Raw genomic sequence first — 14,845 nt, forward strand, 5'->3', positions numbered from 1 at the left:
GCTCGCGTTTGTCGACTTGTCCTTGCAATGCAGCGCTGCTTTTGCCAGGCAAGCCATACGGGCGCCTTTCGAATAGCACAGCTAGAGCTGCGCTTTCGTCAGACCTCTGTTTGGCCTGTCGTGGAGAGCAGCGCAAGCTCCGCCGACATGCCTTGCGCTCTTCCTCGAGCTCAGCTCAAAAATTTGCAAAGGAACTCGGGTGCACAACTTGTCTATGGCGGAAGACCAAATCCTCATCCTGAGGAAGAGCTAGACACTCTGCGCGGTCTCCACGCTCGAGTCTGTGCCTACTAGCCGTGGCGACTCGAGTACTACAGTACCTGCCGACATGCATGCAAATATCTACAGACAGGATTGCGCTACATAGTGTCTTTGCGTGAACGTGCGCCCTGCTGGGCTCGATGAAGCATGTCGTCGACCGAGCCAGTGGCTGCACACATGTCGTGGAAGATCGAGTTCTTGTCCTGCAAGAGCTTCAGGGGCGACTCCCATTCAGCCACCGTACCTCCCTCTTTCATGACAAGCACCTGGATATCCACGTCAGGCGCGTCATGGCATGAGACGAGATGACACCTACTTTGTCACAATCGAGGATTGAGTCTAGCCGGTGGGCGATGGTAATACATGTAGAGTCTCTGAAATGCTTTCTGATCGTGTCCTGAATGAAAGCGTCTGTGTCGGCATCGACGTTGGCAGTCGATTCGTCAAAGATGACGACACGAGTGCTTCTGACAAGGCTTCTCGCGAGGGCGAGCAGCTGCTTCTGGCCCAACGAGAAGTTGCCGCCATGGCTTGTGACGGGCGTGTCAAGAGTGTAATGTGCGGTGCCGCCTGACTCGAGAAAGCCGCTCGCTTTCAGACCTTGCCAAAGATCTGCGTCGTCCATCTCATCGTTGAGCGGATTGAGATTCGATCTGATTGTGCCCGAGAACAAGACTGGCTCCTGACTGATGAGCGTGACCCGTTGCCTGAGATCTTTCAGATTGATGTCGCTAATGTCGCGTCCATCGATGAGTATTCGGCCAGCACTGCGATGCACACATCTGAGCAACGCTAAGGAAAGCGTCGTCTTGCCCGAGCCAGATCGACCGACAATGCCAATTTTGGCGCGTTGCTCGACCTTGATGGAGACGTTGCGCAGTACATCCGGCCCATCCTCGTCATACTTGACGGATAAGCCTTGTATTTCGACGGCACCTTGATCGGGCCAGGATGCTGGTGGCTTGCACTCTTCAGAGCCTTGTGGCTCTTGATCGAGCTGAGACGAGTACTCGAGCACTCGGGCAACACTATTGACATTGAGCTCGTTTCTGTTGATTGCTTTGACGACATATAATATCCTTGTAGTAAACTCGAGTCCGGTAGACACGAGGAACCCGGTGATCCCCGGTGATACGCTACCGGTCAGCGTCAGCAGACCCACGATGAGAGCGACAGTCGCGCCGACAGCGTCCGATCGCTCTTCGAGCCATCGATCAAGCAGCTGCTCATGGAATTGCGCTCGGTTGTAATCGTCATTCGCCTCCCTGAAAGCGCTGACAAAGTCTTGCTGTCTACCAAACGCGCGAATCGTCATCACGCCCCTGACGGCATTGCCAAGCGTATTGAACAAGGGCGATCTGGAGACAGCCACACGTTTACGCGTTGCGAGAGCGTTGCGGATATATAGCTGACCGACGAAAAAGAACGCAATCGCAATGATGGCCGCAGGCACGAGGAAGGCCGGCAGCACCGCTGCAATCGTGACGGCTACCAGCGTCACCTGTACCCCGTAGTCGAACACTGGCTGTAGCGACTCGACAACTTCAGTGTCGATGATCTCAATGTCCTTCGATAAACGGTTCATAAAGCGTCCGAGAGGAATGCGATCGAAGACATGGACGGGCGCGCCGAATATGCTCGTGACGAGGTCGCGATGGAGCGTACGCGAAGCGCGAACTGCGCCAACAATCAAGTAGAGATACCTGTGCGCCATCAGTCATGTTGATATATAGCTATGTCAGGCACCGACATGATCGTGAGTGAGATGCCAGAGGCGACCTGTATGCCAGCGTAGATGCCAAAGTAATATGACGCCCTGTCGACTTTGTCCTTCGAATTGGTCCAGACGCCTACCCATGCGCCGCTGCCGAGCATGAGGACATGCGCGGCGAGATTGATCAGCGCATAGAGTGTCCAGAAGACAATACCGCCCATCGCGCTAAAATACGAACGATAATTAGTCCAGCTGATAGCGCTTGAAGATCTCTCTGTCTCGACGTCATGCACCTCTGCCGCATTATCGCCGTGCTCAGCATCTAGCTCTCCGCCGCCATCGGTTGCGTCATCTTTCTGCGCCGTGTCGTCCTCAACCATCTCGTGAGCCGGTCCTTGACTCGTAATTCGCCCAGATTTCATCTTGACAATATGCGCGCAGGCGACGGCTTGGGCGCAAAGCTCGAGATAGTGTGTGACCAGAATGACCGTGCGGCCCTTGAGCAGCTTGCCATCCAAGCATTTCTGAACTATGTGAGAGGCCGTGCGAGAGTCAACTGCCGAAAGCACGTCGTCAAGCAGTACGATATCGCTGCATGCATATACCGCTCGGCAAAGGCAGACCCTTGATTTCTGACCGCCGCTCAGTGCCAGCGCGTTTGTCTTGTCCTTGCGCTCGAATCCAGCAATCTCAGATATGAGCGAGCATTCAAAAAGTGCACGCTTGTATCGCTTTCGGTCATATTCGTTGCCAAACAGGATGTTCTCACGAATTGTGTCGTCCAGCAGAAATGGCTCTTGCGCAGCATATGAAATTGTCGACCCGGCTGGGACCCAAGCCTCGCCTTTGACGAGGTCCATCTCGCCGAGGAGCGCAGCCACCAGCGCGGACTTGCCTGAGCCCGTTGGACCTGCTACTAGGGTGAGTTGTCCAGGTGGACATTCGAGCCTATCGATGCATAGCTCGAAAGATCCAGAATCGCGCGACCAATGAAAGCTCGCATGATCACACGATATGCGATCCCCAGCTCGCTTGCGGCTCGAAGAGCTTATCTCCTCCTCGTCTCTGATAAAGTCTGCTATCCGACCAAGACTGACCCGAGCGCGCAGGAACGCGCTCGTTAGATATGTCGATGAGATGACTGCTTCCCTGAGCAGGCTGAATAGCGAAAGGCTCGTGAAAGCTATTGACGCTGTCAGCTGACCGTGCGCAGCGTATACGAACGCAGCAAAAGTGGCAAGCGTGACGATTGCGGGCACACCTGTCGAGATGACCATGAGCATGAAGAAAACGCGAGCTCGTCGTATGATTCGAGCCAGTTCTCGCTCTCTGGCAGCATAGATGCCCTTTTGCATTGGATCCTCCCAAGCGAAATACTTGATGGTGCGGATCGCATTGAGAGACTCGTTGATGAGATTGATTCGTCGATCTGTCGCCTTCATGATCGATCCCTGAACCGCCCCGTATCGCGAGCTGACCCAAGTTGAAAGGGGCACAAAGGCGATGATAGCTGCGAGAGCAACGAAGGCAGACCAGCCAAGCAGAAAGTAAAGATAGACGAGCGAGACAACGATCTTGAAGGGTACCGCCAGCAGCTGAAGTGAAGTCTCGAGAGAGGCCGTTATGACATCGATGTCTGAATAATACGTCAGTTCCCGCAGTGTATATCAGTCTGCACTGACCGGTGCCAACGAGATTATTGACCCGGCCGGTCGTATCGCCACTAGCAGTCGCCTCGGCTTCCGAGCCATCGTCCGTCTTGTTGTCCGAAGCTGCGCTGCCGCCAGAGCGCATCCGAAGGACTTTCGTCAAGATGGCATGGCTGAGCAGGGCGCGTAGTCGCAGTCCCATCTGAGCGATCATGAACAGGCACTGCTGAAAAGCGACAGAGGCGCCTATTGGACCAACGAACAGGCCAAGCGCAAAAACGTATGGGCTCACGAGCGAAGCCGAGCCGCCTCGCTGCACGTGATCGAGCAAGAGGTTCATCGACAATGGACTGACGAAGATGAAAACGATCCAAAGCAGCGCTGTGAACGTTATTTGAAGCGCTTCTGCCCTGAAAACGGTCAGAAAGACTCGCATTGAGCCTTCTGGGCGATTTTCCACGCGCAAATCATCGTCGCTGTCGTCTTCGTTGTCGCCCAGCCATCGCATCTTTGACAGGACCCAGCGGGAATGCAGTATATCGGGCAGCGGAGGGAGCAATTCGCTGAACGAAAGACGCGCATTCCACGGTCGCTCATCTGCGGGAAGGTCGGCCCCTTTGTATTCTGTTTGACTGCTCGCCTCGCTAGCGACATCGGAGATCTCCGAAACGTTATCAGGCAGCTCCTTGTTGGGCACATCGAGATGATCGTTGGGCGAATCATGTTGAGTAATGCCTAGCTGATCCGTCAAGTTGTCGAGCTTCTGTTTGAAGCTGCTCAGTGTGGTGTCGGGTGGAGCTTCGTGCGGTGGGTATAGATAGTACCGAATCATCCTTTTGTCTAGAAAGCTAAAGAGCACACAGGACAGTCGCGAGGCTGTCTGGCGCGGATGAGGCATCACATCCGGTAAGACGGGGACATAGTGTTGCGGCGTGATGAGGGCGATGATGCAGCTTGCTAGCGCGATGCTTGCTTCTGCCAGGCCGAGCCTAGCAAGCGGGCCGTCGACAATCTGCGTCTGAGCGGCAAGATAGGGTGTGATATGCTGCGAGACGGAGCTGATGAGTATGACCGCGCTGGCGATGTCACAGTGCTTGTAGAGCAGCTGAGTTGGTGCTCGTATGCTCAAAGCCACAGCTGCCAGCAGCGCGGTGTATACGGTGCATGCGAGGATGTCAATGCAATGCAGCATCGTCCACAGATCTATAGGCCTCGTTCGTGCACCAACGACCCATGCAGCTAACACTAGCGCAAACAAGACGATATTGAAGACCAGTCTGAGCCATGGCAGCGCCTGTGTGAGTGATGCTCGTCGACGGCGGCGCGAATGCTGAGATGCACCCGACTGACTTCTCTGTCTAAGCTCGTGCTCCGAGACTTGTTGTCGCCGAAGCGTTCTATCGCTCAATAGCGGCGTGCGCTCATCTGATTGATTGTCTGACTGGCGTGCACCTTTCTGTCGACGGAGTGCTTTGCCCCTTTGAATGAACAGCGTGGGCGCGGAGGCTGCGAGAAAGAGGAGCGGCAGCAAGGTGGCAGCCCTGCCGAGCAGGACGAGCGCCTGCATCGAGACACGGCAAGCGGCTCGCAACAATTTCGGACGGTTTCGTTGGTCGGACGCGGTCGATCATCAAGAAACTCAGCGGCACACGGCGACGTAGACATGAAGCCTCGACAGCGAGCGGCCCTCCTCAATGCCTTTCGATCATCGCACTCGACCAAGCAGCAGCAGCCAAGAGTCGCCTCGGCGTATGCTGGCCTGTCCAGATATTTTTCTGGCTCTGTAGCTCCTCAGCGACAATGGACTGCTCGGCCTTCCTCTCTGAGCATGTCAGCTTCGCAACAAGCTGCTCGTTTGCCCGTGACGCGCTCGTTGGCTGCATCGGCGGCGCTGCGAGACTACAAAGGAGCCGCCAATGAGCAAAAGCAACGCGCCGATGCTCAGAAGCTCAGCGAATCGCAAGCTACTCAGGCCGAGAGTGATGGGACGACATTACACAATCTCCAGCAATCGGTAGTGCACTCGATACCTTCGCTGACAAAGCGAAAGCAGATGCGCGATGAGTCCGTTCTGCAGCTCACGAATGGGCGCAAATCTGACACGTCGTACAGGTTACTTTCGCGAGCAACAGGCTTCTTCGAACGTCTCAAGATCCGCTTCAAGTGGTTCACTATACGTGGCTTCCGGTCCTACAAGACGGATGACTATAGTGCATTCGTCAGCTTCTTCCTTGGAGGCGTCGGACTCTGGATCGCCATCGGCACGTACGTTCTGGCGTATCAATGACGTCGGACGCGTCTGATAGGTTCGTCCAGGACAAGCTTCTTTGCGAGTATCTTTTTCCTGGCCAATTCTTTACAGCTGCAAGGCAAGACACTTTTGACCTCTGGTGAAGATGCATTGAATGACTGTCTGATGACAGAATCACTTGCTAGGAAGCTAGGCAGCTATCTGACCGCATCTTCCGGCGTGACCATCGTTTTCGAATCCGCCATCGTACCTCGTTTCAGCTTGAAAGACTCGCGTATCAGCTTCAAGAATGTCTACATCTCTCGCGGACCGGTGAAGAAGAGGGCGATCGAGCCCCTCATGCCTCAGCCGAACGACGACGAAGGTGTGCAGGTCTCATCTGAGCGCGCTGGCGCAGAGGGCGAGTATGATCCAGCGAAAGCCAATTGGTCATACTTCCACTTGCAAGTCGATTCGATCGAGGTCTCGCTTAGTCTATGGCGGTGGCTCGATGGCAAAGGACTCGTCAAGGACGCCGTTGTCAAAGGTGTCCGGGGCGTACTCGATCGCAGCCATATCGTTACAGATCCGAAAGCGGTAAAAGACCGGACAGCTTTTCGACACACTGCGCGGCCAGGCGACTTTCATCTCGAGACACTCGAGCTCGAGGATTTCTTGGTGACTGTACATCAGCCGTATGGTTTCAGACCGTACAACTTTTCCATCTTTCATGCCTCGATACCGACCTTGAGAAAGCAGTGGCTATTCCTTGACATGCTATCGGCCGACTCTATCACCGGTCAGGTCGACAACTGCTTGTTCTCGCTGCACAAACCGCAGAGTATCGGCCGGACAAGCGAAGAGGATCTCAAAGACGGCACATGGAAGCGCATGTCGAGATTTCGAGTTGACGGCGTGCCTATCGATCATTTGCAGTCTCCTCACGACGAAGGACCAATAAGCTGGATCACGTCTGGACGTGCAGATCTCGTTGCAGACATACGATTCCCACGTCAAGCTGGCGATGACGTCGATTTGAGCGAAATACTGGGCGACTTGGTGGAGCGAATCGACGAGACAATCAGCTCACGGCCGCCTCCGGCAGACCGGATACCAGGACAGCCACAGCTCGCGACCGGTAAGCCTCTGGAAGCACCCAAGTCGAGCATCCGAAGCCTTCTCGGTCTCGAAGAGCACGACGATCGCGACGATGACGCACATAGCGCGGTCACATTTGATCTCGACATTCGCTTCAAGGATCTCAAGGCTACGATACCTGTGCGTATTGCCTCCATCCAGCATCTAGGAAGCTAGCAGCTCATTCGTGCTCTCAGATCTTCGATGATCACCTTTCGTATGCGAACAATGCGCTCGTGCGACCTGTGAGCATCCCTGCTCATGTGCTGTTCTACGCTGACAGCTCATAGATCGTTGCCTTCCTCAATTCAAACCGCACATTGATACCGATCAAGTGTCATGTCGAGTTGCCGCTGGTACGCTCAACAGCTACGTAAAGGCGAAGCAGACTGACAGGCTGAGCAGCCCGAGCTTGACGGATCTTGGACGACTCATGACACAGGCTTGCTCGATCTGGTATCCGAACAAGTCTATGCTGCGCTCGCGCACCATGTGCAGACTCAAAACGACCGGAGAGCCAAGGTTGTGGGGCTGTGGAGCCTGCAGATGACGGCTCAAGCCGTGTTGACTGCGCTCAGAGGCAGACTCGATCCTTACTAACGCGCCTCAATGCACCACTACTCGTTCGCAGTGCATAGGTCTCGAATGATGATAGCATTGGATTGCTGATCTAACTTGAGTCGCACCCTGGGTTTCCGTGTACAATCGAGCGACGACAGACACCATGATCGATGCGGTACGCTTTGGCGAGCGTATCTACTAAGCCAATGTGAACCGCCAGGCAAGGTAAGCGAAGAGGAAGCCCAGAGGAATGAGGTAGGTGAAACCCTCTGGTGTTGGCATGGTACCGCCCGCAGACTTTGCGGACGCCTTTGGTGATGCCGGTCCCTCTGCTGCGCCCTGCAAAACGGTCAAGTCAGCTCAGATGCTGTATGCTGAGAACTTCTATGGCGAACCTCCTTGCAGGTGCCTACGACAAAGTCCTCGAGCAGCTTTCTCGCCTCGTCAGAATGGCCAACATCTTCAAAAGCCTCGGTAGCATCTCTGCCGCCTTCGCCTAAGAGGACTTCGTCACCGCCTGGATGCTGTGGGACATCATCATCAGCGTCTGTAGAACCTTACGATTTCAAGCTGAGCACCTCGTCTAGGAACTTGGCGACCGAATAGACTGTGAATCGACGAATTCGACACGATCAGACCATCGCCCAACGCTCGTTTCTTCGCTCGAGATCACTGACCTTTGCCGTGGATGAGCAGATGCAGATCATCCTTGGACTTCTTCGCCGATAGTTCCTCGAACGAAAACTCTTTCGACATCGTTCGCTCACTTGACTGAAGCTGATCGTCAGGCGAGTCAACCTCGCCGCTTCAACCAATCGAACGCGGCGACTTCGGCCGTTTCCGTCTGGGGAAATGATGTGAGAATTCGATCACAGAGAATTTTATTACATTCGACAACAAGAAGCAATGAGCAATTCATCGAGCATGTGCGACAGCCTGCAGTCGTCTCGTGAGGATCTCCATCGCGTTAAACCTGGACGGTAGCCAGTCGCCAGAATGAACGCAGAGGATCTTCATCATTTGGTGATATTCTAGATTGGGTAAAAGCTTTGGCGTGATGAGGAAGTACTGGCCAGCGTCTTGCGTGCATGTCACAGCGACGAGCTGGTTGTGAACTCTGCGCTCGGCTCGCTGATCCATACCCTGCTCGCCAACAGATGAGCATGTTGGCGGAATGATCCGCAAGCCGACATGCCTGGTTAATCTCGTCTACCAGGGAAAACGGCGCTTTGGCGAGTTCTGTGAGGCTCATCAGGTAGAGAATGGTCGACAACGATCGTTCCTGCAGAGTTCCTTGAGCACGATCGAGGCTGCGAAGATCGAGACGCACGCCACCGGATTGCCGCGTTGCCGTCAGCAAACTGAGTGCTTCTTGCTTTCTGAACGAGACGGAGATCTCGATACCCCACTGATCATAGTCTTCGGATTCGCTGTTGAGGTTGATCTCGCCGAGACAGCCGAAGCCTGCGGTCATATTCAGCTCCGACCAAGTCTTGGCAGTTACAGCGCACGGTTGAAAGCTTCTCCAAAGCGCTCGCTGACCCGTCTGACCAGAGCCTCAATCGCGGGCGTATAGAGATGCTGCAACGCGGTACGATGTCAACTGGGCCCTAGGTCAAGCTACGAATACTCACCCTGACTTTCTGCACCGATGTACGCAGTTTCTCAAGCGCCGCATCGTCCGCCACGACTTTAGCGCGTAAGACTTCAATGAACTCTTGACGTTCTTCGTATTGGCGCAAGACATCGCTGCCGACGTTTGCCAACAACTCCAGCTCGCCTTGTCGGGTCTCGCGTTCTATCATGAGCTGTTCGGCGGGAGTGCCCATTGCGTTCCGCTCCGTCACCCGCTCACTCATTTCCGGCGGCAATTCGTCCATCTTGGCCGAAGCTTTTTGATAGACCGCTGACGCTTCCATTTTGCATTTGTTCAATCGGGCTTTGACTGCAGGCCAAGTATCAGATTTCGGAGCCGCTATATTGATCACGCGTACCCTCTTCGATGGCTTCTTGTGCTTCTAGGATCGCCTGTTGGCTCTCGGCTAGGACTGTGTCAAGTGCAGACTTGTCGGCTTCCGCACTCTGTAAGGCGAGTCCTCTTAGAGTTATGAGGGCACGTGTCTCGCAGAGCTCATGGAACGTCGCCTGCTCACTGATGAGACAGATCTGTACGAATGGACAGTAGCTACGCACCATAGCTTTGCTCGCAATGGACAGATGCGAGCGCGCGGTCTTACGCAGAGCGAGTGTGTGCTTTTCGCGCTTCTCTTCGCCGGACGGCTTGTTCAATTCGCTTTCGAGCGTCGCGCAGCGCTCTTCTACTCGGACACTTTCTCAGCAAGGCACACATCAGAAAGCATATCAATTGAGCCGCACCGTATTTGACTTTAAGTTTGAGCCACTCGTGCCTCGCTGCACCGGACTTCTGCTCCTCATCCGCCAGTCGTGCGTCGGTACTTTGTAGCTCTGCGTGCTCCTCGCGAGTCTCGGCATTGCGAACAGAGAAAGCTTCGAATGCTTCTTGCTGAGCGTCCCTCTGTTGTTCCGCCGTCGCAATCCGTCGCTCGCATTCCTTTACAGCCGTCGCATCAATCGCTGACGATAGAACTGTTGCGTTTCGCAGGCCCCTCGTGTTCGTCTGTGCAAAGCCTTGGCCGTACATTGATGGTTTGATGGTCGTGACTGATGGTCCGATGACATATTTGCGCACTTGCGAAGCGCGCGACTCGAAAGCCTTGACATCAATGCTCGTTGATGGTTTGAAAGCAATAGGTATCCGATGCAGATTTGAGCGCGCGCAAACGAAGCGTAAAACCTCGGGCGGGCCAGAGATGCAGTCAATCGCCCAGCAATCGAATCCTAAGCGCTGCAGCTCTGCGAGCGAGAAGGGAGCATGAAATTGCTCGTCGCTGATGTTTGCGAGATAGATCTTATACTTTGTGTCTTTCCACAATCCATTGGCGATCTGCGCCTGAAGGAGCTCGTAGTCTTCTCGGAGCTCGCAGACAAATGTTCTGAAAACATCTACCTGGATCAGGGTCTCCATGGCTGCGGCCGCTTTCTCATCTGTAAGCCCGATTTCGATCGCGACAGGACCCCAGACTTTGCCCTTGAGCTTGTCAGGATGCTCCTTGAGGTACGCCTGGGTCGCCAAGATGCCCTGAAAGAGATGATTCTGCCGGGCCATCGAAGACTTGAGCGCTCCTAAGCGCCGGTTGCCAGCAGATTCGAGTTTTGTGATTCTGCGCGACGACTTACAAATGAAGACAAATAGCAGGCCTGCTGACTTACTGCGCTTTCTGCAGCTTGATCTCTGCTTCGAGTTCGGCAGTCGTGGCCAGCAAAGCTTCAGCTTCTGCTTGCTCAGCCCGAATCTTCTGCGTTAGCCGGAGCATCTCGGATTTGCACTCGCGCTGGGAAGAGGGAGATCAGTGCGAGTCTGTCGCAAGAAACGGTGCAGTGACTGACGCGTCGTCGCTTTGACTCGGTCAGGTCGACCTCTGGCGGCTCATCTTGCAATTGTCGCTTGATGTTGTCAATCTGCCTCCGGCACTGCGCTATCCTCTGCTCGCGTGCCTTGATATCGGCCCTGAGGCTTTGCAGATTGTTGCGTTCAACTTCGAGCTTTTTGTCGGAAGCATCCAGCTCTTTATTGATACGATTCAGTTTCGCTTCCGCAGACAGGTGGAGACCGTCGGCATCCCTCGCTGATCTTGACGCCGCTTTGTACCTCTGCTCCAGCAGACTGTCATGCGCGGCTCAGCGTGAACAGCGCTGGACTATGATGGCTTACGTCTTCTGATGCGCATAAGGAGCTCGCTTGACCTCTAGTTCGCGCAGCTGCTGCACGCGCTCGTTCTTCTCACCTTTGACCTCATCATACGCCAATTTCTTGACTTTGTATTCCGCATAAGGAATGAGGGTATCGAGAATCGTGATTTCCTCCAGTAGCTCTCTCCGCTCTCTGTACCGGGCGACTTCGCGTTCAAGTGCGGCGTTACGGGCTTCGTTATTGCGTAGATCTTCTTTCTCTGCATCCAATTTCTGCCAAGACTGTTCAGCCATGCCGGACAAGAGATGCAGAGGCTGACCTTTTCTCTGTTGATGAGCAGCTTCTTCATTTTGATCAAATACTCGTGCCAGCTTGTTAGCTTGAGCGATCCGGCAGCGTTCTGGGTCTCCTTGAGTAGTTCGGCAGGCTTCATCTGCGCAAACGATACGACTTTATCTTGGGGAAGATAGGAACTAAGACGATCGATTCAGGCTATGTTCATGGGGCGAGCCTTGTGCGCACCAGAGATTATCGACTTGAACATTCAGTCCCGCTACTTTTGCGACGACGTCGGTATGCTTTGCCTTCTTGCCATCGAGATACCAATCGCTGTTGTTGCGTATGCGATTGATCTCGCGTCGGATGATGACATTGCGACTTTTCCGTCCCTTGAGCTCGATCTCTATGTGACCTTCGTCGTAGCCTTGCTTGACGAACAATCGCACTTCGTCTGCTCGCCCGAGGATCTATTGCAACCTGTCAGATTCTGTCTGTCTTGTATTTGATTGTGTCATTCACCTTGGGTGGCCATCCTAACCCGAGAGCAATGGCATTGGCTATGCTCGACTTGCCCGTGCCGTTCCTGAATTGCTGTCAGATTTGCCTGTTTGCATCTCAGGTAGGCTCACGGTCCGATGATCATATTGAGATGAGGTCCTGGACTGAATTCGACATGTTCATAGGTCATGAAATTGACACACTTGATTCGCATGATCGATCCGACGACGTATCTGCTCCTCGAGTCTCAGTGTGGCAAGATCCTGAATTGATAAGCCTACCCATCGTCGCCGCGCTCATTGAGATAGTGGCTCTCTTGAGCATCCGCTAGGAAGAAGGCCTCATCTGGCTCTTCCTCTACTTCCTCCTCCTCATCCCTAGTTTGTGGTGCGGGGCTGCTAGCGGCCTTCTTTCGCTTTGCATCAGGCGAAGAGCGAGTCACTTTACTCGTAGTTGCTTTGCGCTTTCTGCTTGCTTTGGCAGCCGGTTGTTCGTCGGTGTCGCTCTCCTCAGCTTGCGTAGGCGCTTGTTTAGGTACCCCATTGCCGTTGGTCAGCTTGCCCTTTGCTTTCTTCGTCATCTGCGGCGTATCGCTGTCAGAGGAGGTGTCCATGTAGCCTCGATGTGCGTTGCCGCGAGCAGGCCGGACCCGAGCGCTCGGCACTGGCTCGTCCGGGTCTGGAGCATCATCGTCCCCGTCAGAGTCGGCTACCCTGCGAGCCATCCTGACGAGGAAGCTACAGCGCTTGCCGGCGTCCGACGTCTGTCGAGTACCGTCGCGTTCGAATTTGCGCGCGTCGTCGCGCAAATTGCCGAGGCACCCTCCGTCCTCAAGCTTGCTACCGTCCACCGCATGAGCCGTGAATCAGCTCAAATTCCCACGTAGCGCTCTCATTTTCTCGAGCGGTCTCACTAGATAGTGCAGCGGACTGTGCGCGCTAGGTTCAAGGATCAGCTTAGCATTTCAAGGTGCACTTCCGTCACTTCTTGAGGTCAGCGGTCCAGACGAGATCTGCTCCGGTGAGCGCGTTGTCATCAGATGCATTCGATGGCCCACTATCGTGGAGCGGAGACGCAGACCTTGATAGAGCTTTCTCGTTCGCGTCAAATGAGCGCGATATCAAGCCAGGGTGGGGATTCAGACAGAAGCGACACTGGCGACGAGCAAGCAGCAATGGCAGCCTCTGAAGGCTGCATTGAGTAGTATGGTACAGCGCTGTCATTGTCTTCTGGTTTGCCTCAATCAATCTTTATTCTTTTGTAGTCGATACAGTCTTGTGCGCGGGATAGGTCTGTAAGCGGCTAGTCACTCTTGTCGGACGACTTGTCAGAGGCAGAGGTGATAGTGCTCTCGGTTGGGCTCGAGGCAAACTTGTGCACTACCTGGGGAGAGGTCGAAAGCTGCATGGCAGTCAGCAAGCACTTTGTCCGAGAGCTCGCCAGCTCACGCGGGGATCAGGCATGGTACGATCGGGGATCTCGTCAAGTGCATCGATGCTGTCATGGATATCGAGCTGATCGTTGCCCCATGCTGTCTCTGAACGTGAGCTCCGAGCATGTAGCAGAAGTCATGTGAGCGCACAATGCTGCGGGCCAATGTCAGTCAAGCCATCAGAGTGGATCATAGGCACTCACACGACCAGCGCCGTTCTTCTTGATCTGGACAGACGCTCTGTTGAGGGCCAGCATGAGTGATGCGGTCTCGAAGTCAGGTAGGTCACGCACGACTTTCCAAGCGTCTTGTAGTCATGCGTGAGAGCCTCTTGCCTGACAGGCTCACAGCTCATCAGTGCGAAAGGTGCACAGAGAGCTGGTAGACTGACTTGTGCTTGTGCTGTGAGCGAGTCATGACTTGTAGGCTATCAGCAAGGAATGGCGGTCACGCGAGCGCGCGACTCCTCGATAGTTTCAAATTCGATCTACAGCTGAGAAAGTCCCCGCCGGAGAGCTTCGAGCGCCTTGTAGCGATGCGAGAGCTTGTTCTTCTGCTCTGCCTCCATCTCGGCATAGCTACACCGACTCGTCAGATCTGTGCACATCAAGTCTGCCGGACTCACGTCTTGCCAGTGCCTTCGACCTCAAAGATCGGATCCCAGCCAAAGTTGCTCGGGCCACGAGCAGGGACAATCCGTCCCTGCGTTCTGCCCTCGAACAAGACTGGCTCGGCTGTCGGCCCGGCACAGTAAGCAAAGGTGCACAGCGCATTCGCTCTGCGGTTCGAGAAGCCGTCGAGCATCTTGTTCAAGCCTGCCTACTGTCAGCGCAGCTGGCGGGCGTCGCGATAGGCCCACCATCATGTCCTATCCTCGCGAGGAAGTCCTTGATGTAGGGTCCAGGCAAGCCATCGAGGGCATCAAAGCAAAGTGCAGTATCCTGCTCCGTCTAAGCAAACATTGGATTTGGAACGGCCAGGCCGAGCTTACTTCAGTAATGCAAGGCCCATTCAAAGCTTTTGCCGCTGCTTGTACTTTGTAGCGTGCTACCTCCTGAGTCGTGCCCTGAACCTCTGGTACTAGAGAGCGATATCAGCACGAGCAGAGCGCTGATCCTGTGGCTGACAGTCCAGAGCTTGAGATGTCAAGTCGATTGTGGCTGCATCTGCCCCTGCGGCGAGGATCTGTCTGACCTCACGCAGCTTGTTCGCATTGCCCGTCACAAAGACTATGGCGGAGCTGCACTCAGTCTACTGAGCGGAAAGGGATCGCACAAGCACTGACTGAGCTGCCGTGCCATCGTCGAACGTT

The 14,845-nt window shown here is 54.6% G+C and overlaps 8 protein-coding genes across 8 annotated transcripts; 2 read left to right on the top strand and 6 right to left on the bottom strand.

Moving 5' to 3' along the window:
• Positions 1–24: 24 nt before the first annotated feature.
• Positions 25–527, top strand: L969DRAFT_56351 (uncharacterized protein; the record flags this gene model as incomplete). The annotated part of the gene is made up of 1 exon (XM_014715244.1): positions 25–527. One exon carries the CDS (start codon positions 28–30, stop codon positions 292–294), a length of 267 nt encoding a protein of 88 aa, XP_014570730.1. The 3' UTR covers positions 295–527.
• Positions 235–5,537, bottom strand: L969DRAFT_83963 (uncharacterized protein). The gene is made up of 4 exons (XM_014715245.1): positions 3,658–5,537; positions 2,012–3,611; positions 578–1,964; positions 235–527 (listed from the first exon to the last, which is right to left on the bottom strand). The coding sequence occupies exons 1-4, from the start codon at positions 5,189–5,191 to the stop codon at positions 360–362; spliced, it is 4,689 nt and encodes a 1,562-aa protein (XP_014570731.1). The 5' UTR covers positions 5,192–5,537; the 3' UTR covers positions 235–359.
• L969DRAFT_83964 (uncharacterized protein) lies at positions 5,258–7,627 on the top strand. The gene is made up of 7 exons (XM_014715246.1): positions 5,258–5,688; positions 5,737–5,889; positions 5,941–5,993; positions 6,048–7,132; positions 7,189–7,236; positions 7,282–7,347; positions 7,397–7,627. Exons 1-7 carry the CDS (start codon positions 5,288–5,290, stop codon positions 7,589–7,591), a joined length of 2,001 nt encoding a protein of 666 aa, XP_014570732.1. The 5' UTR covers positions 5,258–5,287; the 3' UTR covers positions 7,592–7,627.
• Positions 7,628–7,750: 123 nt separating this feature from the next.
• L969DRAFT_14303 (uncharacterized protein) lies at positions 7,751–8,308 on the bottom strand (the record flags this gene model as incomplete). Its single annotated transcript, XM_014714878.1, has 4 exons — positions 7,751–7,891; positions 7,948–8,076; positions 8,131–8,159; positions 8,230–8,308. The coding sequence occupies 4 exons, from the start codon at positions 8,306–8,308 to the stop codon at positions 7,751–7,753; spliced, it is 378 nt and encodes a 125-aa protein (XP_014570364.1).
• A 159-nt stretch (positions 8,309–8,467) lies between these two features.
• Positions 8,468–9,026, bottom strand: L969DRAFT_91561 (uncharacterized protein; the record flags this gene model as incomplete). The annotated part of the gene is made up of 3 exons (XM_014715247.1): positions 8,468–8,695; positions 8,748–8,834; positions 8,883–9,026. 3 exons carry the CDS (start codon positions 9,024–9,026, stop codon positions 8,468–8,470), a joined length of 459 nt encoding a protein of 152 aa, XP_014570733.1.
• A 429-nt stretch (positions 9,027–9,455) lies between these two features.
• On the bottom strand, positions 9,456–12,880 carry L969DRAFT_68854 (uncharacterized protein). The gene is made up of 11 exons (XM_014715248.1): positions 12,383–12,880; positions 12,233–12,334; positions 12,123–12,186; positions 11,847–12,070; positions 11,644–11,797; positions 11,346–11,596; positions 11,021–11,297; positions 10,844–10,965; positions 9,929–10,794; positions 9,746–9,870; positions 9,456–9,697 (listed from the first exon to the last, which is right to left on the bottom strand). Exons 1-11 carry the CDS (start codon positions 12,823–12,825, stop codon positions 9,512–9,514), a joined length of 2,814 nt encoding a protein of 937 aa, XP_014570734.1. The 5' UTR covers positions 12,826–12,880; the 3' UTR covers positions 9,456–9,511.
• Positions 12,881–13,354: 474 nt separating this feature from the next.
• On the bottom strand, positions 13,355–14,064 carry L969DRAFT_129471 (uncharacterized protein). Its single transcript, XM_014715249.1, has 6 exons — positions 13,925–14,064; positions 13,827–13,868; positions 13,737–13,773; positions 13,684–13,687; positions 13,550–13,632; positions 13,355–13,502 (listed from the first exon to the last, which is right to left on the bottom strand). Exons 1-6 carry the CDS (start codon positions 13,948–13,950, stop codon positions 13,404–13,406), a joined length of 291 nt encoding a protein of 96 aa, XP_014570735.1. The 5' UTR covers positions 13,951–14,064; the 3' UTR covers positions 13,355–13,403.
• Positions 14,021–14,834, bottom strand: L969DRAFT_91564 (uncharacterized protein; the record flags this gene model as incomplete). The annotated part of the gene is made up of 6 exons (XM_014715250.1): positions 14,021–14,111; positions 14,159–14,348; positions 14,393–14,474; positions 14,525–14,613; positions 14,661–14,762; positions 14,819–14,834. 6 exons carry the CDS (start codon positions 14,832–14,834, stop codon positions 14,021–14,023), a joined length of 570 nt encoding a protein of 189 aa, XP_014570736.1.
• Between the last annotated feature and the right edge of the window lie 11 nt (positions 14,835–14,845).

The sequence above is a fragment of the Mixia osmundae genome (assembly GCF_000708205.1).
Source record: "Mixia osmundae IAM 14324 unplaced genomic scaffold scaffold_1, whole genome shotgun sequence".
Taxonomy (NCBI): Eukaryota; Fungi; Basidiomycota; class Mixiomycetes; order Mixiales; family Mixiaceae; genus Mixia; species Mixia osmundae.

Excerpts from the sequence above, each read along its gene's own strand:
- L969DRAFT_68854 (XM_014715248.1), bottom strand. The coding sequence starts at position 12,825 with ATGGCTCGCAGGGTAGCCGACTCTGACGGGGACGATGATGCTCCAGAC. Across the intron at positions 10,966-11,020 it reads CCGAGTCAAAGCGACGACGC|CGCGAGTGCAAATCCGAGAT; the intron begins GTCAGTCACTGC and ends CCCTCTTCCCAG. Across the intron at positions 9,871-9,928 it reads CAAACTTAAAGTCAAATACG|AAGAGCGCTGCGCGACGCTC; the intron begins GTGCGGCTCAAT and ends GTGTCCGAGTAG.
- L969DRAFT_129471 (XM_014715249.1), bottom strand. The coding sequence starts at position 13,950 with ATGACTCGCTCACAGCACAAGCACAA. Across the intron at positions 13,869-13,924 it reads CGCTCACAGCACAAGCACAA|GCAAGAGGCTCTCACGCATG; the intron begins GTCAGTCTACCA and ends TGAGCCTGTCAG. Across the intron at positions 13,503-13,549 it reads GTACCATGCCTGATCCCCGC|CTTTCGACCTCTCCCCAGGT; the intron begins GTGAGCTGGCGA and ends ACTGCCATGCAG.
- L969DRAFT_83964 (XM_014715246.1), top strand. The coding sequence starts at position 5,288 with ATGAAGCCTCGACAGCGAGCGGCCCTCCTCAATGCCTTTCGATCATCG. Across the intron at positions 5,689-5,736 it reads CGAAAGCAGATGCGCGATGA|GTTACTTTCGCGAGCAACAG; the intron begins GTCCGTTCTGCA and ends CACGTCGTACAG. Across the intron at positions 7,348-7,396 it reads GTCATGTCGAGTTGCCGCTG|CCCGAGCTTGACGGATCTTG; the intron begins GTACGCTCAACA and ends CAGGCTGAGCAG.
- L969DRAFT_83963 (XM_014715245.1), bottom strand. The coding sequence starts at position 5,191 with ATGCAGGCGCTCGTCCTGCTCGGCAGGGCTGCCACCTTGCTGCCGCTC. Across the intron at positions 1,965-2,011 it reads GGCATCTCACTCACGATCAT|GTATCTCTACTTGATTGTTG; the intron begins GTCGGTGCCTGA and ends GATGGCGCACAG. Across the intron at positions 528-577 it reads CAATCCTCGATTGTGACAAA|GTGCTTGTCATGAAAGAGGG; the intron begins GTAGGTGTCATC and ends GTGGATATCCAG.